The sequence below is a fragment of the Gymnogyps californianus genome, chromosome 8, assembly GCF_018139145.2.
Source record: "Gymnogyps californianus isolate 813 chromosome 8, ASM1813914v2, whole genome shotgun sequence".
Classification (NCBI taxonomy): Eukaryota; Metazoa; Chordata; class Aves; order Accipitriformes; family Cathartidae; genus Gymnogyps; species Gymnogyps californianus.
The window spans coordinates 34,079,356-34,100,141 of NC_059478.1; the positions used below are offsets into that span (position 1 = coordinate 34,079,356).

The 20,786-nt window shown below is 44.0% G+C and overlaps 1 protein-coding gene across 1 annotated transcript in view; it reads left to right on the forward strand.

Moving 5' to 3' along the window:
* Positions 1–20,586, forward strand: part of ROR1 (receptor tyrosine kinase like orphan receptor 1) — a 173,624-nt gene extending 153,038 nt beyond the window's left edge. The window contains exons 5-9 of the mRNA XM_050900549.1: positions 7,591–7,718; positions 8,953–9,270; positions 10,166–10,411; positions 14,760–14,971; positions 18,918–20,586. Of these exons, the coding sequence (XP_050756506.1) occupies positions 7,591–7,718; positions 8,953–9,270; positions 10,166–10,411; positions 14,760–14,971; positions 18,918–20,342 (2,329 nt within the window). The 3' untranslated portion in view covers positions 20,343–20,586. The remainder of the gene's footprint in view (positions 1–7,590; positions 7,719–8,952; positions 9,271–10,165; positions 10,412–14,759; positions 14,972–18,917) is intronic.
* Positions 20,587–20,786: the final 200 nt, after the last annotated feature.

The following is a 20,786-nucleotide window of genomic DNA, read 5'->3' on the forward strand; positions in this document are numbered from 1 at the left end:
CAGTGACGTGCAAGTCTGGGCAATTCTTTTCTTTTTGCAAAGTAAAATGCAGCCCTCACATTTCTGAAATATTGTTGTGAAACAGAGCCAATACGTTCCCATTTTCAAAGCAAGGCACAAGCAAGTGGGTTTTGCTCTTTGGAAGGTATGACAGAATATTATTCCTCTGTTTGCTTTAAGGGATATCTGCCAAGTAAAAACTCTTCATTTTATTCTGTGTGAAGCTGGAACATGAGTACAGAACAAAATACAATTTATTTAACAACGTACAAGTAATTTATACAGCATTAATGCATGTAGAGAGGGTGTATTGGATATATGTCATAATAAAAATAATTTATTGATACACCTTTTAATTAACTGCAAAGTTTTCTAGAGCACGTTTCTTCCCTCCGTGCTGTCACCTATCAGCATTCATTATGAACTCAACTCCCCTAAAGCAACAGCCTCCATAACCCCAGTTTTAGGTTGCGAATTTGTAGGTGCATGACTCGGGTGTTAAGCAGGACCCTTTTGGTGCAGCTCTTGAGAGGGCCCAGGAGTCTCCCCAGGCGCCGTGCGGATCCCCGGCTGTGCCGGGGGACTTGCCTGTGCCAGGGTGACGGGAGCTGAGCTATCTGCTCGCGCTTCTGTTGTCCCGCTGCAGCAAGCAGCAGTTTTTCCTTGGAAGAGAAGGGTATAAAGCACTTGGTTGTCTGAACTAGGCAATGCTGGCTGCATTTTCCCATCAGTACTCTGCTATTGGATATAAATTATTTAGATAAACAGCTCTGACTAGTTTAGTGCTATGGTAGAACTTTTTTTTTTTAAGCCAGACAAAATGCCTTTTACTTTGTAAGTGAAAAAAATGTCTGGACGGTCTTCACATACAGCCAGAGCTGCTCCATCTCCACTTGGTAGATCTCGGAAATAATGCACCATTTATTTGCTTTTGCTCTTCAAATCAGTTAATCTTCATAAATCAGTCTGGCTTTGCACACACACCTTAATCCCGTGCTGGCTTTACACGGCTGTCTTCCAGTGTCACTGAACGTTGTGATGTCCTTTCCCCTGCTGCTTTTATTAATCCTCACTGCCTCTGTGTACACTCACCTGTTTATGTTGCTGTCAGTTAGAGATTTGCTTTCCGAAATAATGGAAATCCAATGATCCCGTCTAACCAACTAACTAACAGACCTAAGCATATGTTGTAGCAGGCTGGTGTTGGAACAGGCATCGGGAGGGAGAATGATGCTCTTACCTCTCGTCTTGGGACACTCAAAGGATTTGGGACTTTGTCTTGCCTTGTCCTACCTCTCTCCTTTGCCCATTTTCGCTCAAGATATCAAAATTAGTCTTGTATTTATGATTCTTTCTTGTTGGGTACTCATTCAAATCCTTCTTAAAGCAAAAGAAAAAAAAGGGAAAAAAAAAGAAAGAAAGAAAGAAAGAAAGAAAGAAATCCATGGGGTGTGGTAGAAATGACCACACAATTACACCATCTTTGGAATATGTATTTTTAATACATTGGATATTGTAAAAATAAACACAACATGATCTCACAAGGTCCAGTTTTTCTATTAATTTATTAAATACTTCTAAGTGAACTCATGTTAAAGCCTGGTTATAAAGCTTTTGCTAAACTAAATTCCTGGACCCGTTGTTGACATTTGCTGGGAACGTTGTTTAGATTCAGGCAATTTCTGGTAACTTAGAAAAAGACTGGCAAAGAAAAGCCAGTATGTTGGGAAGTGGACTCTGATGGAGAATCTTACAGAAATGGTTTGTATTTAGAAACCAGACTGCAGAGATGCGTTTGGATGAGGTGGGTACCATGCAGCCCCTCCAAGTTTAGCGCAAGCCAGTGAGAAACAAATTGCAAACTGATTGTTACTGCTTTTCCGCTGCTGCAAGCTACCTTGCCTGGTTTGCATGGGGATGCCTAAAAAGCTGCTACTGTTTCAAGTCAGAGGCAATTAGAAATTCTCCATGGTTTCAGGCTGCAACAGAAAGGCTGGGAGGCAGATCAACCTTTTGATTCACTGGAGCCCTCGCGCCACGAGCAGATGAGATAAAGAGATCTCTCCTGATATGGCCCTTGTAACTATCTCCTCTGGGATCCCAGTGCAAAGTCAGATTTTGGTCCTCCCTTCCTTTCCATTCACGTTTTTAGGCATTACTTTGTCTCCCATAAGAAACAACCCTCTGGGGAGCTTCTATTAACGAATCGCTGTCTCAGGAGTGCCTGCTGTGCTCAATCCTGCCGCCTGTTGCTGATCCTGCGTTCGCCTGGAAAAGGGCCAAGGAGTTTGTGGCATGTGGGAAGCAGCAGACATCAGTAACGGGGTAACCTTTACAGAGAGCAGCACCTCCATCGCATGTACGAAGCACCCCTGCGTTTCGACACCGCAGCGCTGCAGCAGTGCCGCAGCGGTGCCAGACCCAGCGATGGATGGTGTTCGAGTCTCAAACCGCTCTGCCTTTTCTGAATGTGCTTTTTCATTCACCGTAAGACCTTTGCACGTGGAGCTGTAAGCACTCTTTTGCTTTCATGTTTACCTCTTCAATATGCCCAGGTCAGATGGGGTGAAAGAGAATATCCCAGACAGAAGAGAAGGCTCTCACTGTGCAGTTAGGTGACACTGAGAAAGCCATTGGGAGGGTCTGAGTGAGAAGCAAAGGGAAAGAGGAGAAGCATGAATTTGCACTGGCCATTCTTTGGTTTAGGATTGGTTTATTATTTTGTTACCATTTCAGTATGTGAAAAGCTGCTGGTGACCCAGGGTTGACAGATGTAAATATTGCTAGCACAAACCAAAAGAAAATTAAAGAGGGGGAAATGAACCCAAGCAGTGACAGTGAATTCTTTGTCAGTTGTTTGCAAATTTTTTTGTGTGCTGTGACTTGGTCTCTCCTTCTGGCTCTGTCTAGGTGACCCTTGTTGAGACCTTTGCCATCTTAAACTATATGTGAAGGGCAAGGTCCTTTTACTCATACAGGCACTTACTCATATTCAGATGTACCCAGAGAGACATGAAGTACCTTATTACGGTGCTGATCTTTCAGCCTCTGTAATCCATAGAAAGAAAGATGCTGTTCAAGTTTGGGCTGCACGAAGACCCGGTGCATTCCATGTTGATGCAGGCTCTAGCTTAGGTCAGATTACGTTAGCGAATTGGTGTGGACACCCTTCAAAGCTCTTACTCAGTCTTCTGTAAACTTCGTGCAATCAGATACTTAAAGACACCTGAGCATAGTGTAAATTTAATCCGTGATACTATTATTATTACATGAAGCCAGAAGTATTGTCACAGGGGGAACTGCAGCGGGATCTAAAAGCAATGGGCAAGCTCCAAGATAAACCTCAAGGCCAGAAATATTTAAAGACCCGAACAGAAAGCAGAGTGGAAACCAAATCTGAAAAGAAATAATCATAAAACACTTCAGTGCTGTATCATCTGTCAGTCATTAAAATCCAGTGCTTTCCTTTTTCTTGTGTAGTCTTCACTGAACAGTCGCCAGGGCTTTGTGGGGTGCAGGCAGCGGATGAAGCGGGAGTCGGGCAGGGGGCAGCACCCAGACCCCAAGATCTGATGCTGGGAGGGCGGCTGAGCTGCCCTGCGATTATCGCTGAAGTTGCTCCTGCGAGCTAGTGTCCGTGGTTTTCAGCTGCCGACTGCTTGCCTCTCTAGTTCAGCAGAGAATTTGCACAAGTGATTAAGTCCATCCCCTATCAGCAATGCCTAGGGCTTAGATTGGCTTCCATTTCATTAGGATTTAAGCTTGTCCGTTAATTTTAACACATTAATTGCTGAATCAGGCCTAATTTACCTCCTGTTTGAGCCAAAGGGACCCATCCTTTTGCTGCGGGCAGAATCGGATCAGGACCACGAAGCCGGTACACATTTGAGCAGTGATGCTGTGATTCACTTACCAAAAGCATGTGAGGTATGCAAAACGTGAACTATGTAAAAGGAATCGGTGATCTCAGCCTTGATCCCAAGAAACTGATAGCTGCGTTTTAAAGCCAGCCGCCGAAGCGGCCGCCAGTTGGCAGCAGGAGGTGGGGAATGTGTTTAAGCCGTGTAGGAGCTCTGCATGCTATTGTGGGCTCCGTGTCAGGCTATGGCTCTGGTTTTGGATGAAACGTCTGGCGAGCAGACGGTGTTCAGCCTCGGCAGCAATCTGTTCAGCAGGAAATGGTCTTAGATGAAGAGCTGGCGGCTGCCCCCCAAAAACGCTGTATTGTGGGGAGCGCTGGCTCAGGGAGCGTCTGTCTGGCAGAGCTGCAGCTGCATTGCCAGCAGCGTTGTCTCCAGGGCTGCCCTGGATATCGCTGGGTACAGCTTCGGTTGCCCATCAAGGACCAAAGGGATGCCCAGGGAGGTCCTAGATGCTAGATGTAAACAATTCCATCCTGGGCCATCTCATAGAAAAGAGCTGCAGGAGGGAGGGAGGGGAAGAGACATCATGAAGAGATGCAGAGGCAAGAGGGGATTTTGTGTGACCCTGAATGGCTGACGAAGGGTGATACAGAAACGGAGCCTGGGAGTGAGATGTGGCCACTTGTTCGTTGATGAGCATGTGCCAATTACTTCACCACAATGACGTGTTACCAGCCTACGATCAGGACTCCTATTGTGGGAGCTGCTATTTTGAGCTCCCGATAGCTGTCAGGAGCAATAGATGAACCTCATGGCCCAGTACTTCCCTTCTTTATCACCATGGCCTGGCAGCTCTGGGAGGTTACTATTGCAACAACACATCATCAGTAGGGTAAAACGAACCTGTCTCACAACGGTCTAATCCCAGCTCACCTCCCAGCAGCTCTGGGAGCGGAGACCCGGGGACCACGTCCTCTCGTGTCTCAGGGGTCCTTCTGTGATACTCTGATGCTCCTGTTCCTTTCATTTGATTTATCCTTCTGCCCCGTTATGGAGCTGATTTCCAAAACAATTCAAAGTAGTGCCTGCTCCATTTGAGCTACTAATCTCATGTTTTACCTCTGTGAATTCAAGGCTGGCATGCAGCCCCAGGGGCAGAGGTGGTGGGATCCAGGCTCTCCTCTTTACTCTAATCTTCACCTTCTGAGATAATCTCCAAAATTCTGCTCCTTGGGGCATTTCCATCCAGGTAAACTGGTGTCCCTGCTCACTCACGATCCTTGCTGCATGCAGCTATTGCAGTTAAACCTTCTTTAGTTCAAAGGTGAGCCTCAGAGTGAGGTGAGTTTGCTTTGTTGATATGTTAATCGCATTCCTCCTGGTTTTGTCTTCTCTATCTAGTTGTGTGCTTAAATTGCAATGCTTGGTCGCCGTCAAGAGCAGTTGCTGTTAGGTGTAGTCCCTGAGTTAAATTCCGTAATAAATTATAATAAATAATAAATGAATAATAAGTTATATCCTATTGGGGGATTTATTGATTAGAAGATGGAGAATTTGACCTCCAGAGCCTGCGGTAGCTATAGTGGGTTTTTTGACTCAGATTTCAGCTGTTTTGTCTTCTCTTCAAGAACCAACAGAGTAAAAATATTTTTGCCAGACCTGACTCCATGCAGAAACACATGGATGTGGTTGTGTGTCTCTGTTTACATCTCAGAGTATCTTTGTTGGCTGAATACTATCCATTATCTGAGGCATCGCAGCCTACCATCGCTCTAGTTAATGAAGAGTTTAATTGGCAGTTTAAAGGTTGCGCTTTTGCAATCCAATTTTCAATGTACTTAGGAACATCTTGGGACCATCATCCAATGAAGCCTGGACCCCGTCCCATTGATTTCTCAATTGATGTGAGATGTCTGTGGAAGGAGGTTTCCATCTCTACCATCCCTCTTTCCCACCCCCCTGTCTTCACAGTCATAAATTACTGCAGTTAATTCATGGTGTCTAGCTTCTCCCTGTGAACTGGAAAACAACGCTGCGTGAATCCTGGGATGGTGCTCTGGAGCTGGTAGCTGAGGAGTGCCGGGAGATGTTTGGGGTGTCCTGGAAGGCGATCCTAGCACTTCTTCCCGCTAATCCCATTAGCTCGCCCTGGCCGCTGTGACAGGGCGCTGGGGAGCCGGGCTGCAAGCTGGCCGCTTGCTCTAAGCCATGCACACAATGAATGGGTGACTTCAAAGAGGCTAAATGTGATTTGCATTTCCAAGCTCTCACAGCCAAGGTCTTCAGGAGGGGATGAAAGTGTCCTTTGTTAAACTTAATGGCAGAGTTGATTAAAAAAGCTCTGATTTTTCCCTATTAAGGCATAGTCTGATGCCACTGTTAGGCTTTCGGCATCTGGGGGAGGATGAATTCTGCAAAAAAACCCCCACACAAAGTAACCTGTTGCCTACCCAGCTGTCATCATGCTTAGGGATATTCCAGTATCGTTTTCCTAATTTGAGAGCCATATAGTAGCTGTCTCAGGTGGGTACTGGCATGAATAACAAAGAAATTATCAGCAAATTTTCATTAGGCATCTCCCTTTGCCTGGGCCTCAGCAGAGCCGAGGTGTCTGTCTTCCCAGAAAATGGGTCCTAAATATCTCTCAACTGGATTCTCAAAGCAAGAAAGTCAAAGGGCTGATTCAGGCAGTTGGGTGCGTGTTTCAGTGATCACGTATGCAAACCCCTCCTCAAAACATCCATAAAACTATCTGTTGTGTGCCAGCACTTAGCTGTTGATTATCTGTTCAAAATAAGCAGTGACTGATCTGGTCTTCAGAGGTTTAGTAATTTCCTTTCTTTGCTTTGTTTGAAGAATATTGGCAAATAATTTCACATCTGGATTTATGTATTAAATGTCTCCTATATTGCATAAAACAAAGCACCTAATGAAAGAAATCTGTCTATTTAACTCCTGTCTTAGCTTTGGTTCTGTTTTAGCAATAACTGTTACCACACTCACAGAAGATTGAAGAAACATTTCCTATTTCAAGGGTATAAGTCCTGGGAGTGGTTTGATTTTCTATATACACTTTAAATTCTGTCTCTGCTAGCATGACTCTTCCTCCTATGTTTATCAATATTAAGTACAAGTTTAGTTCAAAAATAGAAAACAGCATCTTAGCTGCTTTAAATAAACATAAGTCTTTTTTTCCAGGCAGTTTATGTTTTCTCTTCTAATCAAGGCTGGGTATATTCCTGAATACAGCCTTCGCCCTCATGCAAAAAGCATTCATTTCGTACAACATTAATGCCTATTCTGGCTAACCTGAAATGCCACTGACTGTTTTTACCAGGCAACAGAAGTTTTTTTGAAGAATAAATATTCAAGATCTTGTTGAATATAGGGATATAATGCTTATATTCACTTCGGGGTCGTTTGTGAGATACTGAAAACTACCTGCAGCAAGTTAACATCATCCAGGGCACAAAGCCCGTGCCATGCCCCCCGCGCTACCTAAAGACCATATAATCCCTTATCACAGGCTCTTAAGGGAGGGGAAGGCGGCATGTGGGCTCCTGCGCTGGGTGAGCGTCACCCAGAACGAATCGCAGCGTGCAAGACAAACACAGTAAGCCCCTCGCATCGGCCTCTAATAATGCAAGTGCCAGCTCCCTGTAGTGACATTTTGTTGCAAAGTCGCATGTGAACTGTTTCACCCTTTTGTGTTTATGATTGATTTCAGTGACGAGTATGAAGAGGACGGTTTTTGCCAGCCCTACAGGGGGATCGCTTGCGCACGATTTATTGGAAATCGAACCATTTATATGGAGTCTTTGCATATGCAAGGTGAAATAGAAAATCAGATTACAGGTGGGTAAAAAATGCACTTGCTTCTTCCCCACGAAGCTGTCTTTTCCCAAAGAGCTGCTAGAGTTTTATAAACTGCAATACTATTTTTATTTGCTCTTTATCCTCTCTTGCTGTGAGCTTCCCACCACAAAGTTCGCCCGGGACTCCTGCGTTGTGCGGTGTCAGTGGAGGGAGTTGTCTGAAGAGTGACGGTCTGAGCAGCCTTCATGTCTCTGCTGATCCAGCTCCCCCAAAGGAAACTAAAAAATGATTTTCCAAGGAGAAGGGGTTGTGTATTTACAACTTCTGGGAGTGGCTCAAAGCCAGGCTACCTTGTGCTGCTGTTTCCCAAGCAGATTTGAAAAGTGAACGGAGACCAGACTTAGTTGATAATTAGGTGGTTGAGATCATTTAGGAGAGCCGTAGGTGCTGGAAGAGGGTGCACTTCTTCCAGCATGAGATAATATATGCATAAATAATTCAGCAGGTCATGTTTTCCCTTCAGATTTAGTAAAGAACCATTTTTCATTGTTTTTGTGGGAGATGCTGTGCTGATGGGGGTGCTGAATTCAAGCTGAGGCCTCATAAATATCATGATACTTCTGGTTTTTTATATACATTAACCTCAGCCAGATCCTAGTCAGTAATCATCTTGTCTATATTCAGATTTTCTCTTGCTGTCAGAATATTCCAAATTTCTCTTCCTCCTAGAGTGTTCTTCCTTCAGTTTGTAAACGCTGTCAGCATTGCGAAAAAGACTTTTGCATTGCTCACAGGAAAGGCCAATGGTTTCTATACAGCCGACAGTTCATAATCCTATGCCATTTTGTTTGAAAAGTCATTTGGAATATTATGAAAGCTGTCATCTTCTGCGAAGGTACTGGTACTGTCATCCTGCAGCCTGCAGGGACTTTGATTTTTACCTGTTGGGTAAAAGGCATCCAAATATTATATGACTTTGCAAACCATTATAAATTATTCGGGGGGAAAAAAAGTATAAATAGGTTTGGGGTTTTGGTGACATACTTAACATTAATCCCGTGTTGAAAACCAGATGTATTTTCTCTGTCAGCGAAATCAGCATCATTAATAACTTTTAATGTAATTAGCACTCTGTATTTCTGGAAGGCCCGTTCATCACCTGAACATGTGAAAATAATAGTCGCAGTGGGAAGTGAGGGTTATACTGGGAAGGCAAGAGAACAGGAATAAAATTCCCAGCAGGTTAAGAAAAATCCTTTTGTATATTTTACAGCTGCTTTCACCATGATTGGCACTTCCAGCCATTTGTCGGATAAATGCTCCCAGTTTGCTATTCCTTCGCTGTGCCATTATGCCTTCCCCTACTGCGATGAGACTTCGTCAGCTCCCAAGCCACGAGACTTGTGCCGCGATGAATGTGAAATTCTGGAAAATGTCCTCTGTCAGACAGAGTATATTTTTGCAAGATCTAATCCCATGATTCTGATGAGATTAAAGCTGCCCAACTGTGAAGATCTTCCCCAGCCAGATAGCCCCGAAGCTGTCAATTGTATCCGGATTGGGATTCCAATGGCAGATCCCATAAATAAAAGTAAGTGAAAACTGTCTGTGCCTCCGTGCAAAAAATACCGCTGCGAAAAGGTTGGCTGTAAGGGCTTGTGCATCAGAGTTGGAGCTAGTACTGGGCTTTGAAAGCTCGCAGACGCCGTGCTCTCCAATTACCCCGCTCCCACACTTCTCCCCTAGCTAGTCCAGAGTGGGTAGAAATTCAGAAGTATTTTTTCAGTTATTTCTTTAGCTGCCTCTGGGTTCACACTAAATGCTGTTTATTGGCTTCAGGTCTTTTCTAATTAATATGAACTAGGAAACAATGACAGTGTAAGCATTCAAACACTGGAGAACATCAGTAGCTTCAGCCTCCCTGTCCTCCTACGGCAGCCCGCTGTGCTCCAGCGAGACCATGGGTGTAGTATAGGGTGCTTATCAGGAGGAACATTCGCAGGGGCCAGGTCCATGGCTGTCCCTGCCTAATACGGCCTCATTTTAGGCATCGGCTGAGCTCGCTCTTTGAACAGGCTGGGCTGCAGCCCGTTCACAACCCTTATACATCTGAATAGTCAAATATAAAAAGTGGCTCCCACAAATTCTCCACCTTCATATGAAAATAATGGCTGCAATTCAGGTTCCCACTGTAGTTTTTACTTCTTTTGTGTATCTTATATTAAAAACGCTTGACATAAGCTGTTTTCATTACAGAAGCATAAGCTTTAAATCCTCTCAGGAATGTGAATGCAAAGCAGGGCCTGCGTTACAGCCGCAGCAAATTGGGAGCCCGTGCTCCCAAACTGGGTTTCCCGGCCCCGGGCCAGCAGCAGCGTGCTGGGGCTGGGGGATGCCGGCAGCTCGCCGCCCCGGGTGCTGCGGCCTTCTGCCTTGCTGCCACCAACTATTGTTTTGGATTATTTTTTTTTTTTTTTTTTTTTCAGATCACAAATGCTACAACAGCACAGGAGTAGATTACCGGGGGACGGTGAGTGTGACCAGGTCGGGGCGGCAGTGCCAGCCGTGGAACTCGCAGTACCCCCACACCCACACCTTCACCGCCATCAGGTACCCCGAGCTCAACGGGGGCCACTCCTACTGCCGCAACCCGGGGAACCAGAAGGACGCCCCGTGGTGCTTCACCTTAGATGAGAACTTTAAGTCTGAGCTTTGTGACGTCCCGGCATGTGGTAATTACTGACCTTTTTTATGTTTCATTTTGGAACAAAAAGAGGAACCGTTTTGTCATGTCCATACGGCCGCCCTGCAAAACAGGAGCTCGGGGGAGCTGTGCACAGTGTCTTTTTTGAATCCCTGAAAAGAGAGCTGTAGGAAAGGCTAACTACAGTGTTTGTAGCTAAAGCCACAGCATCCCTGCTCTGAGGAGACCTTCGAGCACTTACTGCCCATGCAGCTGGCAAAGTGGTGGCACGAAAATATTTTACTAGGGAATACCTGAGCACTTGCCAGAAGGTGATGAAGCAGCAGCGCGTTGCCAGCCCAAGCATCCCAGGCTTTCCAGGTTGCCGTTACAATCAGTACAACTCGTTAGTCCAAATTAAATCGGATCACAGAAGTTGCACTGTTGACGCTGATCCACGAAGTGGTTATAACGCAGTTCTTCCTTTCGCTTGGTTTATTAAGTGCCTTTTTCATAAATGCAAACCTCGCTTAATAGAGCTCAGGCCTTGTTTAAAAAATAGAGATGAGCTTGCCAGGTCCTCTTAGCTATATTTTAAGTTTGTGTTTACAGAACTGCCCTGGCTGCCTTTTGGTTTTGCAAAATGAACAAAAATGGAGATTCAGCTCTCATATTATTCTGCTTTTCTGAGACCCAGGGGAAGTGGATGGAAGACCTGAACAAATGGTTCCTAATAGTTTTATCTGCATTTAGAAATAACAATATTGATAGCGTGCCAAGAAAAAAATACAGCTATTCTCATGGACATGCCAGAAATGCACCCAGAAATGTTTTGGAAATTCATGGTACAATGTTTCACACAAAATTTTATGTTGCCTACAAGTTGTCACAGTAACATTACCTTTCCCCTTGGAAAGGAGATACCTTTTGATGTTACTGTTCGATAGCCAGAATGAAATTAAATTATTTCTGGTTATGGTTATGAACATTCCTGCAGTGAGACATGTTCTGAGCCTGCTCCAAAGTCTTTTTCAATTAATGGAAAGATGGGAATAGATGCCAAAATGGGATCTAAATTATGTTCTTACTGAAAGAGTAGATCAGGGGAAAGGCAGACAGTCTGGGCTATATCATGTGCATCTCAAACCCTCTCTAACATTCATATACGCTTTTTAGAGTCCTGTATCTCTTTTGCTATTATTTCAGTGCATTTAACTTCAGTTATGTTTCTTGTTAATTAGGCGCAATGATAGACTGACTACACAAGAATAGTTCAATCTATATAAATTGTTCTGACAATCTTTTTCAGCCCTCAGTCCAAAAATCTGGATCTAAGTAGCAGTCAGCGGGACTCCCCTTAGCGTACTGTCGGCTCTTGGCTCCCCACCCCGGGAGCTGCACGGCTGCAGGCGCAGACGCCTGGGCTGCTGCCGGTGAGGAGACGTAGCTCAGGCCCAGGGGGTTTGGGCAGCTCGGTTTGGGCAAGCTCGGGGGTCTCTGCACGTCCGCTGCCGGCGATGCTGTTGAGCTTTCTGTACTCCACGGCACTGTCGCTGTATGACCTTCCAGCCACGTGCATTTTGTGTTTTCCACAACTTCTGGATAATTGGGTAATTAAGAGCTGATGCGGGGGCTGCTTGCTAAACCCCCTCTAGATGGGCTCTGAGATCCCAGGACTGGCCCAATCTTTCGATCTGAAATAGCTGAAAGCATGACACTTTTGGATGTGTTGCAAAAGTCTCCGATTTGACCATTTTACTAGATAATAAATGAGATGATAGGCTGGCTGGCTTGAAGAATTCCTGACAAGGGTTTTAATTACCTCTCACCACTGCCTTAAATGGTACTCGCTGTACAGCTGGGTTATATGGCATTATTATTCTAAATACAGACAAATAGAGCTATATCAGGTGAGTAGTAATTCAATTGTTAAATGCTAATCTGCATATTAAAACCAAAATACCATGTGGGACTTGCATTCTGCTGGTTTTGCACTGGCTGAAAGAACCATTTCAGGCACATTTTAATAAGTATTGTGCATTCTGCCTCACCAGGACATGCCTAGATGGGAAATGGATTTAATTAGGGTGGCTCCCAAGAAACCTATTAACCTAATGAGGCTTCACGGCAGGGGCTGCTACTTAATAAGAATAATAATTCCCTTTGACTGGAATAGCTCAGGTGATGAACTAGTGCCCAGGTCTCCGTCTGCCTCGTGCTGATGCTTTCTTTTTCTTTCTTCAACTGTATCTTTCAGTTGTCTCACAAGCTGCAATAGATTCGTTTCATAAAAGTTTGTCAACCTGAATATAGGAAGATGTGAAACATGGAGTAATTTGAGCATGAGGCTTAGCAAAGACAAACATAAGAAGGTTTTGAAGGAGAGGGGAAAGGCACTGATTGTGTGTCCATGCTAGAGAGCAGCAACTCACGAAGGACCCACAGTGGGTCCACGCTGTAGAGCTGGACGTTCACTGAAGACAGGGTGAGGGCACACACCACCCTTCTGCTGGGCACAGGGAGACTGTAACGGGGACGGTGCTTTAGTCCTCTCTTGTTTCCCAAAGGCCGTAGAAATATTTGGACTACCTCTCCTCTCAATTAAAAAACAGATGGCACAACTTAATCTAAAAAGAACGGTCAAAAAGGAGCGTGGGGGGAGCAGAAGGACAGCGCGAGCCTGTAAGAGGGAGGGGTTATGCAAAGTGACATCCAGAACCATTTGAACTTTGCCTCTGTCACAATTTGAGTCAAACCCAAGCTTCAGATCAAGTTCATGTTTAATTAAGTGCATAAAAGATATCTGTGTGGGCCGCTAAGCACTTCTACAAATCCAGCCTGGAAAACACAGACAAACAAACCGAAATGACCCTGCAGGAATAATAAAACATTCCCCGTTCTGCCAGAATCCCCTAAGCCTGATGCTGCCGCAGACATTCACCATCTCCCTCAGAAACAACCAGGCTATGGGCACCGGTCCTGCCGCTCAAGGTGATCCTCAAAGTTCCCGGGGTGCCCTATAGTTAGCGTATTAATCCGTGCGTAATTATACCCTAAACTTTATGAATGCTCCTGCGAAATACCAGAGCAAAGCAGGCTTCAGCATCCCCGTGCTCAGAGCAGTCCGGCTGGAAGGTATGGCCTTGCCAACGCAAGCGGGTGCTGCGTGAACGCGAGGACGTGAGCTCCTTCCCGAAGCTTCTCTCTCCTCTCCCACTGCACCTTTCCTCTAAGCAACGTGCCCTGTGAAACCAGAGCCAGCTGGAGGGAGGTGAGTGTCTGACGTCCCGGCTGTGCTTTGCTGGGCAGTGGTAGAAGAGGGGTTTATGTTTCTAAAATGAATCGCTCGCTCCCTAGCTGTGAAGAGAGCTGTGCGCAGAGGGAGCAAATATTGCAGCTAGCATTCGCACTGCGTTAAATAAACCGGCTTTCCAGCCTCTTCCAGATCCTTCTTTTTTCTCCATGCTCTAGCTTTCCTTTCAGCTGTCATTGCTGTGTCCTTTGTGCCAGCGTTTGCCACCCTGCTCAGATGCCACACTATTAGTATATAGTTGGTAAAGGGGTAGGTTTTCCCATTAGCCCGTTAATCCTACTAAGACCCAGTCCTCAGTATGTAAGATTTTTTTTTTTAAGACTATGCTACAGCTTTTGTCTGTATTCAGACTTTTTGAACCCCTTTCCTGACTTCCTGGGATAAAAACCAGGACTGCTCTATTTCTTGCCATTTCCTTGCATTTCCTCCCATTTCCCAGGTGTTCTCCATTTCTTCTGCTCTAGAATCCCTAATCGTCCTGCTCCTGCACCTAAAGCTAACTAGAAAATAAGTTTTCAGTTGCACATGTTGTTTGTTCCAGTGCCCTGGGTGGCCACACAAATGCTTTGGCCAATGCTAGGAGATGTTGAGAACAGGAGGCTGGAAATAAATAGGGGGATAAAACTATCCTTTTTAACGGCTCCCCACATTTTTGTTGGATTAAGGAAACTATGGCACCAAAACCTAATATACGTATTAAAATAAGGAGTCCATAATCCCACCAGAGCCTTTCTTCCATAAGCTATTTTAGAAATTAACTTTTCTGTGGACCTGTATTAGACCATTACTTCATTTCACCCCAAGCAACAGCCACCTCACGGTATTCAGCGATTTCATGACCATAAGTAGGTTTGGACTGACGTGCTGCAGGGAAATTGATTCTGGCCGTTCTGTGTTCTTACGGAAATGTTACTCAGCGAAATTAATTGCTCTGTTAATATTGAGGAAATAAAACAGCATTCAGGGTGGATTGCAGTAGTATTGCCTGGATGCTTTATTCTTCTTAACACTTCTAGTTGACCCAGGGATGTATTTGACTCTGTGGAATACTTCATTCATTGTTTTGGTTTTTTTTCTGAACCAGATTATAAGGATTCCAAGGAAAAGAATAAAATGGAAATCCTGTATATCCTGGTGCCAAGTGTTACTATTCCCCTGGCCATAGCCTTACTCTTCTTCTTCATCTGCATCTGTCGCAACAATCAGAAGTCATCCTCCCCTCCCGTTCAGAGACAGCCTAAACACGTAAGAGGACAAAATGTGGAGATGTCAATGCTCAACGCCTATAAACCAAAGGTAATCCCTCATTTCTGCTCCGACATTTGCTGTCTGTAAAGGCAGGGAGTGAAATGCTTTGATCAACTCAGCGTTGAAATATTAAGCTGATTTCCAACTTGCAGTTTCTGCTGGTGCCTTTAGCTGTCATTTTTTTAAGGACTCTCCTCATCAGCAGCATAGCAAGTGTGCTGGACCTGTGGAGGTAATTCCTATGTGTCCATGTATCTGGATAAATAGGAGCTGGAGGTTTTTTGTAATAAAGCAAGCAACCCATTACTGAAGCATCTCTAAATTGCCTCATTTAAGTTAGAAAGTAGTGCAGATAAAGATGTGATTCAGCATTTTCCTCAGGAGAGTTTTTTCATGGGTCTGCTGTAGTCGTATGTCATCTTTCACTCAGCTGAAATCACTTTGGAGAGATTTGTTCCGTGTTTTTTCAGGCTTACCCATTCTCTCAGTTAAAAAGAGAAATTACCAAAACAGAGCCTCAAAAATCTGCTTGTAGTTCTGGCCAGCACAGCTGATGCATAGCGGCTCTTGTTGCTGGTGTTGTTTTGCTTCACTGAAGTCCCAGGTTCACGAAGCATTTTTTAAAATCATTTAAGATTTAAGCGTGATTAACCTTTAACTCCTTGTTTATTGGCAGGGCAGCCGCTTTGCAAACCTGGATGGGTCACCCATTTCAGGGCTGTGACTGCCTTCTGCCACCTGCAGGCAGAATAATCCTCTGGAAAGAGCCTTTGCCTTGTTTTTCACACTAGGCCAATTCCCTTCACCAACTTGATGGAGATTGTTCTTTTGAAGCTTTTCAGAGTGAAAATCAATATCTACAAGTAATTAGGATAGAGACTGTGTAGACTGTAGTATCTGAAACAGTCAGGCATGCCTTTGAGTAAGCTGTTCTTTTTGTTAGAAAATGACATAGCAAAATGAATCCAAATTCTGATTTTATTGAGTTTCAGCAGTGTGACCTCTAACCCTCAAATATTGCTGCCGTAGGTATTCTTTCAGCGGAGCTAATCACTCAGCATCAGGAAAGGTTACACTTGTACTTCAGGAGCTGTGTTCTCCATCTCTGAATAAATCCTGGAGTAGTTTTGTTCTTAAGTTCAATAAAGCAGCTATGGGATACCGCTATTGCTTGCTCTTAAATGTCAAGTTTATAGAATTAGGTTATAAAGAGTTAATTGTGGCAGCCTAGGGAAAATGACTTCAGTAGCCGTGTATCCGATGAGATACAGGGAGTGCGCTACAAGGGGCAGGGATGGATGGAGCTGTGCCTCCCAGGCGCTAGTTGCTCTTTCAGGGGTGCTGCCCCGTGTGTCTGTGGAGCCGCAGTCTCAGCACGGCAGGGACGGCCGTGGAAAGTTGTTGCAGAGGAAAATTCCAGCTCACCACCAGCTCACAGAAAGAGCAGGAGAGTCTTTTTAAGTCAGCGATAAAAGTAAACCCACTGTGCGGCTGTGCTGGAAAATGCAGCGCTGCTTTTGCCCATTAGTAATACAAACTGCATACAGAGATGTTTTTACACGGCGTAATGCTAACACTAGGATTCCTGTTTTAAATAGCGTTGCAGGCAGTGGGTGCTGGCGTCGTGATGCCAGCAGGACTGTTGTGCAGGGCATCTGTTCAGGGTGGTCAGCCAGAGTTTGGTCTATGGTATTTTAACTCCTCAGTCCCTCACGTGCTGGCCTGGTGAATTTATCTTGATTTTCCTTTAAAGTTGTTAATTTCAACTGTCATGTACAGCTTAGAGTAGCTGTATATCAAAATGTTGGTGATAGTACAAAAACTAGTTAATTAGGTAAGTGTCAAAACTACGTCTTGCATCCAACCTCCATGGAATATTTTGTTAAATTTGGATTTGCTTCTTGGTCCCCATTCTACTAGATATTTGGGGTACAATCCTGGCTGAACGGAAGATAATGGGAATGTCAGCATCATTTTAATGAGGTCACGATTTCCACCTAGACTGCTGACGCACTGATGCCTTATGCACGCGACATAGGAAAGCAACTTGCCCAGAAATGTTTGCGAATGTAGACCGCGCTGTTTTCTTTTTATGTTCAGAGTCATATGCTGCAAAAAGCTTTCCATCTTATTTATGCTAATTCTATATTTTCCCACTGGGAAACCCAGCTCTCCCTGTCTCAAATGTTTTGATTGCCTTTCAAACAAAAGTTTAGAAGAAAGGAAGTAGAATCCTTTTTTAAAATACTGTATCCAGTAGTAATGTCAACTTTAGGTAAAAACACGCTTAGGCTTCAAGCGCCAACTGAGGTAGATGTGTGTTTGCTCGTACAAATAAAAACATTAGCATTTCATCCAAAAGCCTGTTGCAGTTTTGAGGGATTTTAATTGTCTTCAAAAAATATAATCAACTAAGCTCGTCTTGTCATTCACCTAATGGAAGGAGCCGATAAAGAGATAGAGGCAGTGGGCTTCACTCTTACTGCTCTCCCTTTGTACTCGGTTTACTTTGGCGTGCTGCCTCATATGTATTTTACACTTCTTTACATTTTGTACACCGATGTATGACAAATACTTGTCAAACAAAAACTAAGCAGATTTATAACCGCTTAACTTGAAATGAGCCCTTCCTGCCAAAACTTTATGACTTCATTTTCTTTCATAGTTTTCCACTATGTTGGTTCAAACAGACTAACCCAGCCTCAGGTCAGACAGAGGTCATTTCACTTTCATTACTAAAATATAATTTACAATATGCCAGACCTAAACAAGTTTTAGCCTAAAGGATTTGTATAATATAAACCATCTGTTCCTCAACAATATAGCTAATTTCCTGCCATCACCGTACAGTCTACTGGCTGCCTACTTAAATGGCTTTATTATTATTATTATTATCATTATTATTATTATTACTACTAATGCTACTATTATTATTAATGCAGTATTTGTCTAAAATTCATAAGTGGTCAATACGATTAGAATTCATTTATTCTAAAATGTCGTGTTTTAATGATTTTTTAAAATGTCAGTTCTTTTCCTATATTGCCGCTGTAAAGCTGCTGTTATATTATTTTGGGAATGCAAATGCTAATGTTTACACTGATTTATGAAACATGGATCCCAAACTCATTAGCCTTAAATTACTACCTATGGCTCTGCTGAGGACCCTAAATGAGTGGGTTTGGGTGTAGGCGTTACAAGCACACGTGGAAGTTAACGTCTGAAAATAATACGACTTCTTTATGGCCTAAGAGTGAATACATGCACCCAGAATAACAACAGAGTTTTTAAGAAGTTTGCCTTTCTTCGTTGACCACTATCTCATTTTTCCAGCTGACTCTGTCCTGCATGTTTCAGGATTGAACATTCAGTCAAGTGTGAACAGAAATAGTCTCTACTGTACATTAAAGGGTTAATAGCAGAGTCGAGGAAGAATTGGCTACAAGGAGATGGTTTTAAAAAAAAAAGCTTTCTGCTAAAACTTTAGGCCCTGGCCCAGAAAACACTTCAGCATGTACTTACTTAAAGTATGTGAATTGCCTCAATTCCTGAAATTAGTCAGATTCAATTTTAAATATATAAGTGCCCAAGCCCAAGCATATAAATGCCTTTGCTGAAATGCTGATGGTTCCTGCATATATTTAGATCTAATACTTACTACTTTTATCTGATCTTGTGTAGAGGGTAAAAAGTAATTCTAAATGTCGTTTCGGAGCAGGGTGCACAGAGCTTAGGCGGCACTCAGCCCTGAGCTTTGCTGATGTTGGGATACCGGTCTCCCTCAGGCTGTATCTGGCCTGGGGCTGATGCCGTCGCACCGGTGCCCGCGTCTCACAGGGCCGAGCAGGATCGTTGCCAAATGGGCGTGCAGCCCAGGGAGTTCCTGTGTCCGTCTGCTTGGCTTTCAGACGTCCCGTGCGAAAAGATCTTTTACGTAAAAATATGTTTTCAGTCCGGTTTTTCTGACATGTTTTTGCTGTCGTTTCTTTCACAGAGTAAGGCTAAGGAGTTGCCTCTGTCTGCTGTTCGTTTCATGGAAGAACTGGGTGAATGTGCTTTCGGCAAGATCTACAAGGGACATCTCTACCTTCCAGGCATGGATCACGCTCAGCTCGTTGCTATCAAGACACTAAAGGACTTTAACAACCCCCAGCAGTGGGCAGAGTTCCAGCAAGAAGCGTCGCTCATGGCTGAGCTCCATCACCCCAACATCGTTTGCCTCTTAGGTGTTGTGACCCAGGAACAGCCTGTCTGCATGCTTTTCGAGTACATGAACCAAGGAGACCTCCATGAGTTTCTCATCATGCGATCGCCGCATTCAGATGTTGGATGCAGCAGCGATGAGGATGGGACTGTAAAATCCAGCCTGGACCACGGGGATTTCCTGCATATTGCAGTCCAGATTGCAGCAGGGATGGAGTACTTATCAAGTCATTTTTTTGTCCATAAAGATCTCGCCGCTCGTAACATTTTAATTGGAGAACAACTTCATGTGAAAATTTCAGACCTTGGACTCTCGAGAGAAATCTACTCGGCAGATTATTACAGAGTTCAAAACAAGTCTCTCTTGCCAATTCGCTGGATGCCACCGGAGGCAATTATGTACGGCAAGTTCTCTTCCGATTCAGATATTTGGTCATTTGGAGTTGTTTTATGGGAAATATTCAGCTTTGGACTTCAACCGTATTACGGATTTAGTAATCAAGAAGTCATAGAGATGATCAGGAAAAGGCAACTGCTGCCGTGCTCTGAAGACTGTCCTCCCAGAATGTATAGCCTGATGACAGAGTGCTGGCATGATCTGCCATCCCGGAGGCCACGATTTAAAGAAATTCATGCCAGGCTGCGCTCGTGGGAGGGTCTTTCAAGTCACACTAGTTCTACTACCCCCTCCGGTGGGAATGCCACCACTCAAACGACTTCCCTCAGCGCAAGTCCCGTTAGTAATCTCAGTAATCCTAGGTACCCTAACTACATGTTTCCAGCACAAGGTATACCACAAGGCCAAATCGCCGGGTTCATCGGACCGCCAATACCTCAAAACCAGCGATATATCCCGATCAATGGGTACCCGATTCCACCAGGATATGCTGCTTTCCCAGCTGCTCACTATCAGCCGCAAGGTCCACCCAGGGTAATCCAGCACTGTCCTCCTCCAAAGAGTCGTTCTCCGAGCAGCGCCAGCGGATCGACTAGCACAGGTCACGTCACTAGTTTGCCGTCTTCGGGATCCAACCAGGAAGCAAATATTCCTTTGCTATCTCATATGTCAATTCCTAGTCATCCGGGGGGAATCGGTATTACAGTTTTTGGAAATAAAACTCAAAAACCGTACAAAATTGACTCAAAGCAGTCTTCCCTATTAGGAGACTCCAGCATCCATGGACCTAATGAATCTATGATTTCAGCTGAATTGTAAATAAGCGAGGCCTTTGTAAATATAACTATTTACAATACAAACTAGAAAGTCGTAGAAAAGATTTATATTCAAATATTTTATTAAAGATTCTTCTGGTTGTTTAACAGACATTGCAGCAAGTATCTTCTGTGAAGTTTAACTGCTTAACAGGATGGGCAGACTCAACCAGACAAAGATCATTGTGGTATGAATACTCAGCTTGGTCAATGGACGCATTGTTTCTTTAAGTGCACCGACAATTCAAAAAGGGGACGGGGGATTTTTTTTTTTTTTTTTAAATAAAAACATTTTATCGTACGCTTTTTCACAGCTTCTTAAACCTCTGACGTGGTTTAAATCACAGAAACTTTTTTATACTGAAAACATATTTTAATAATTGTCTCTTTTTTAGGAGATGCAAATATTCGGCGATCTACTGGGTGTGCAATTTCAGTTCCAATAGCT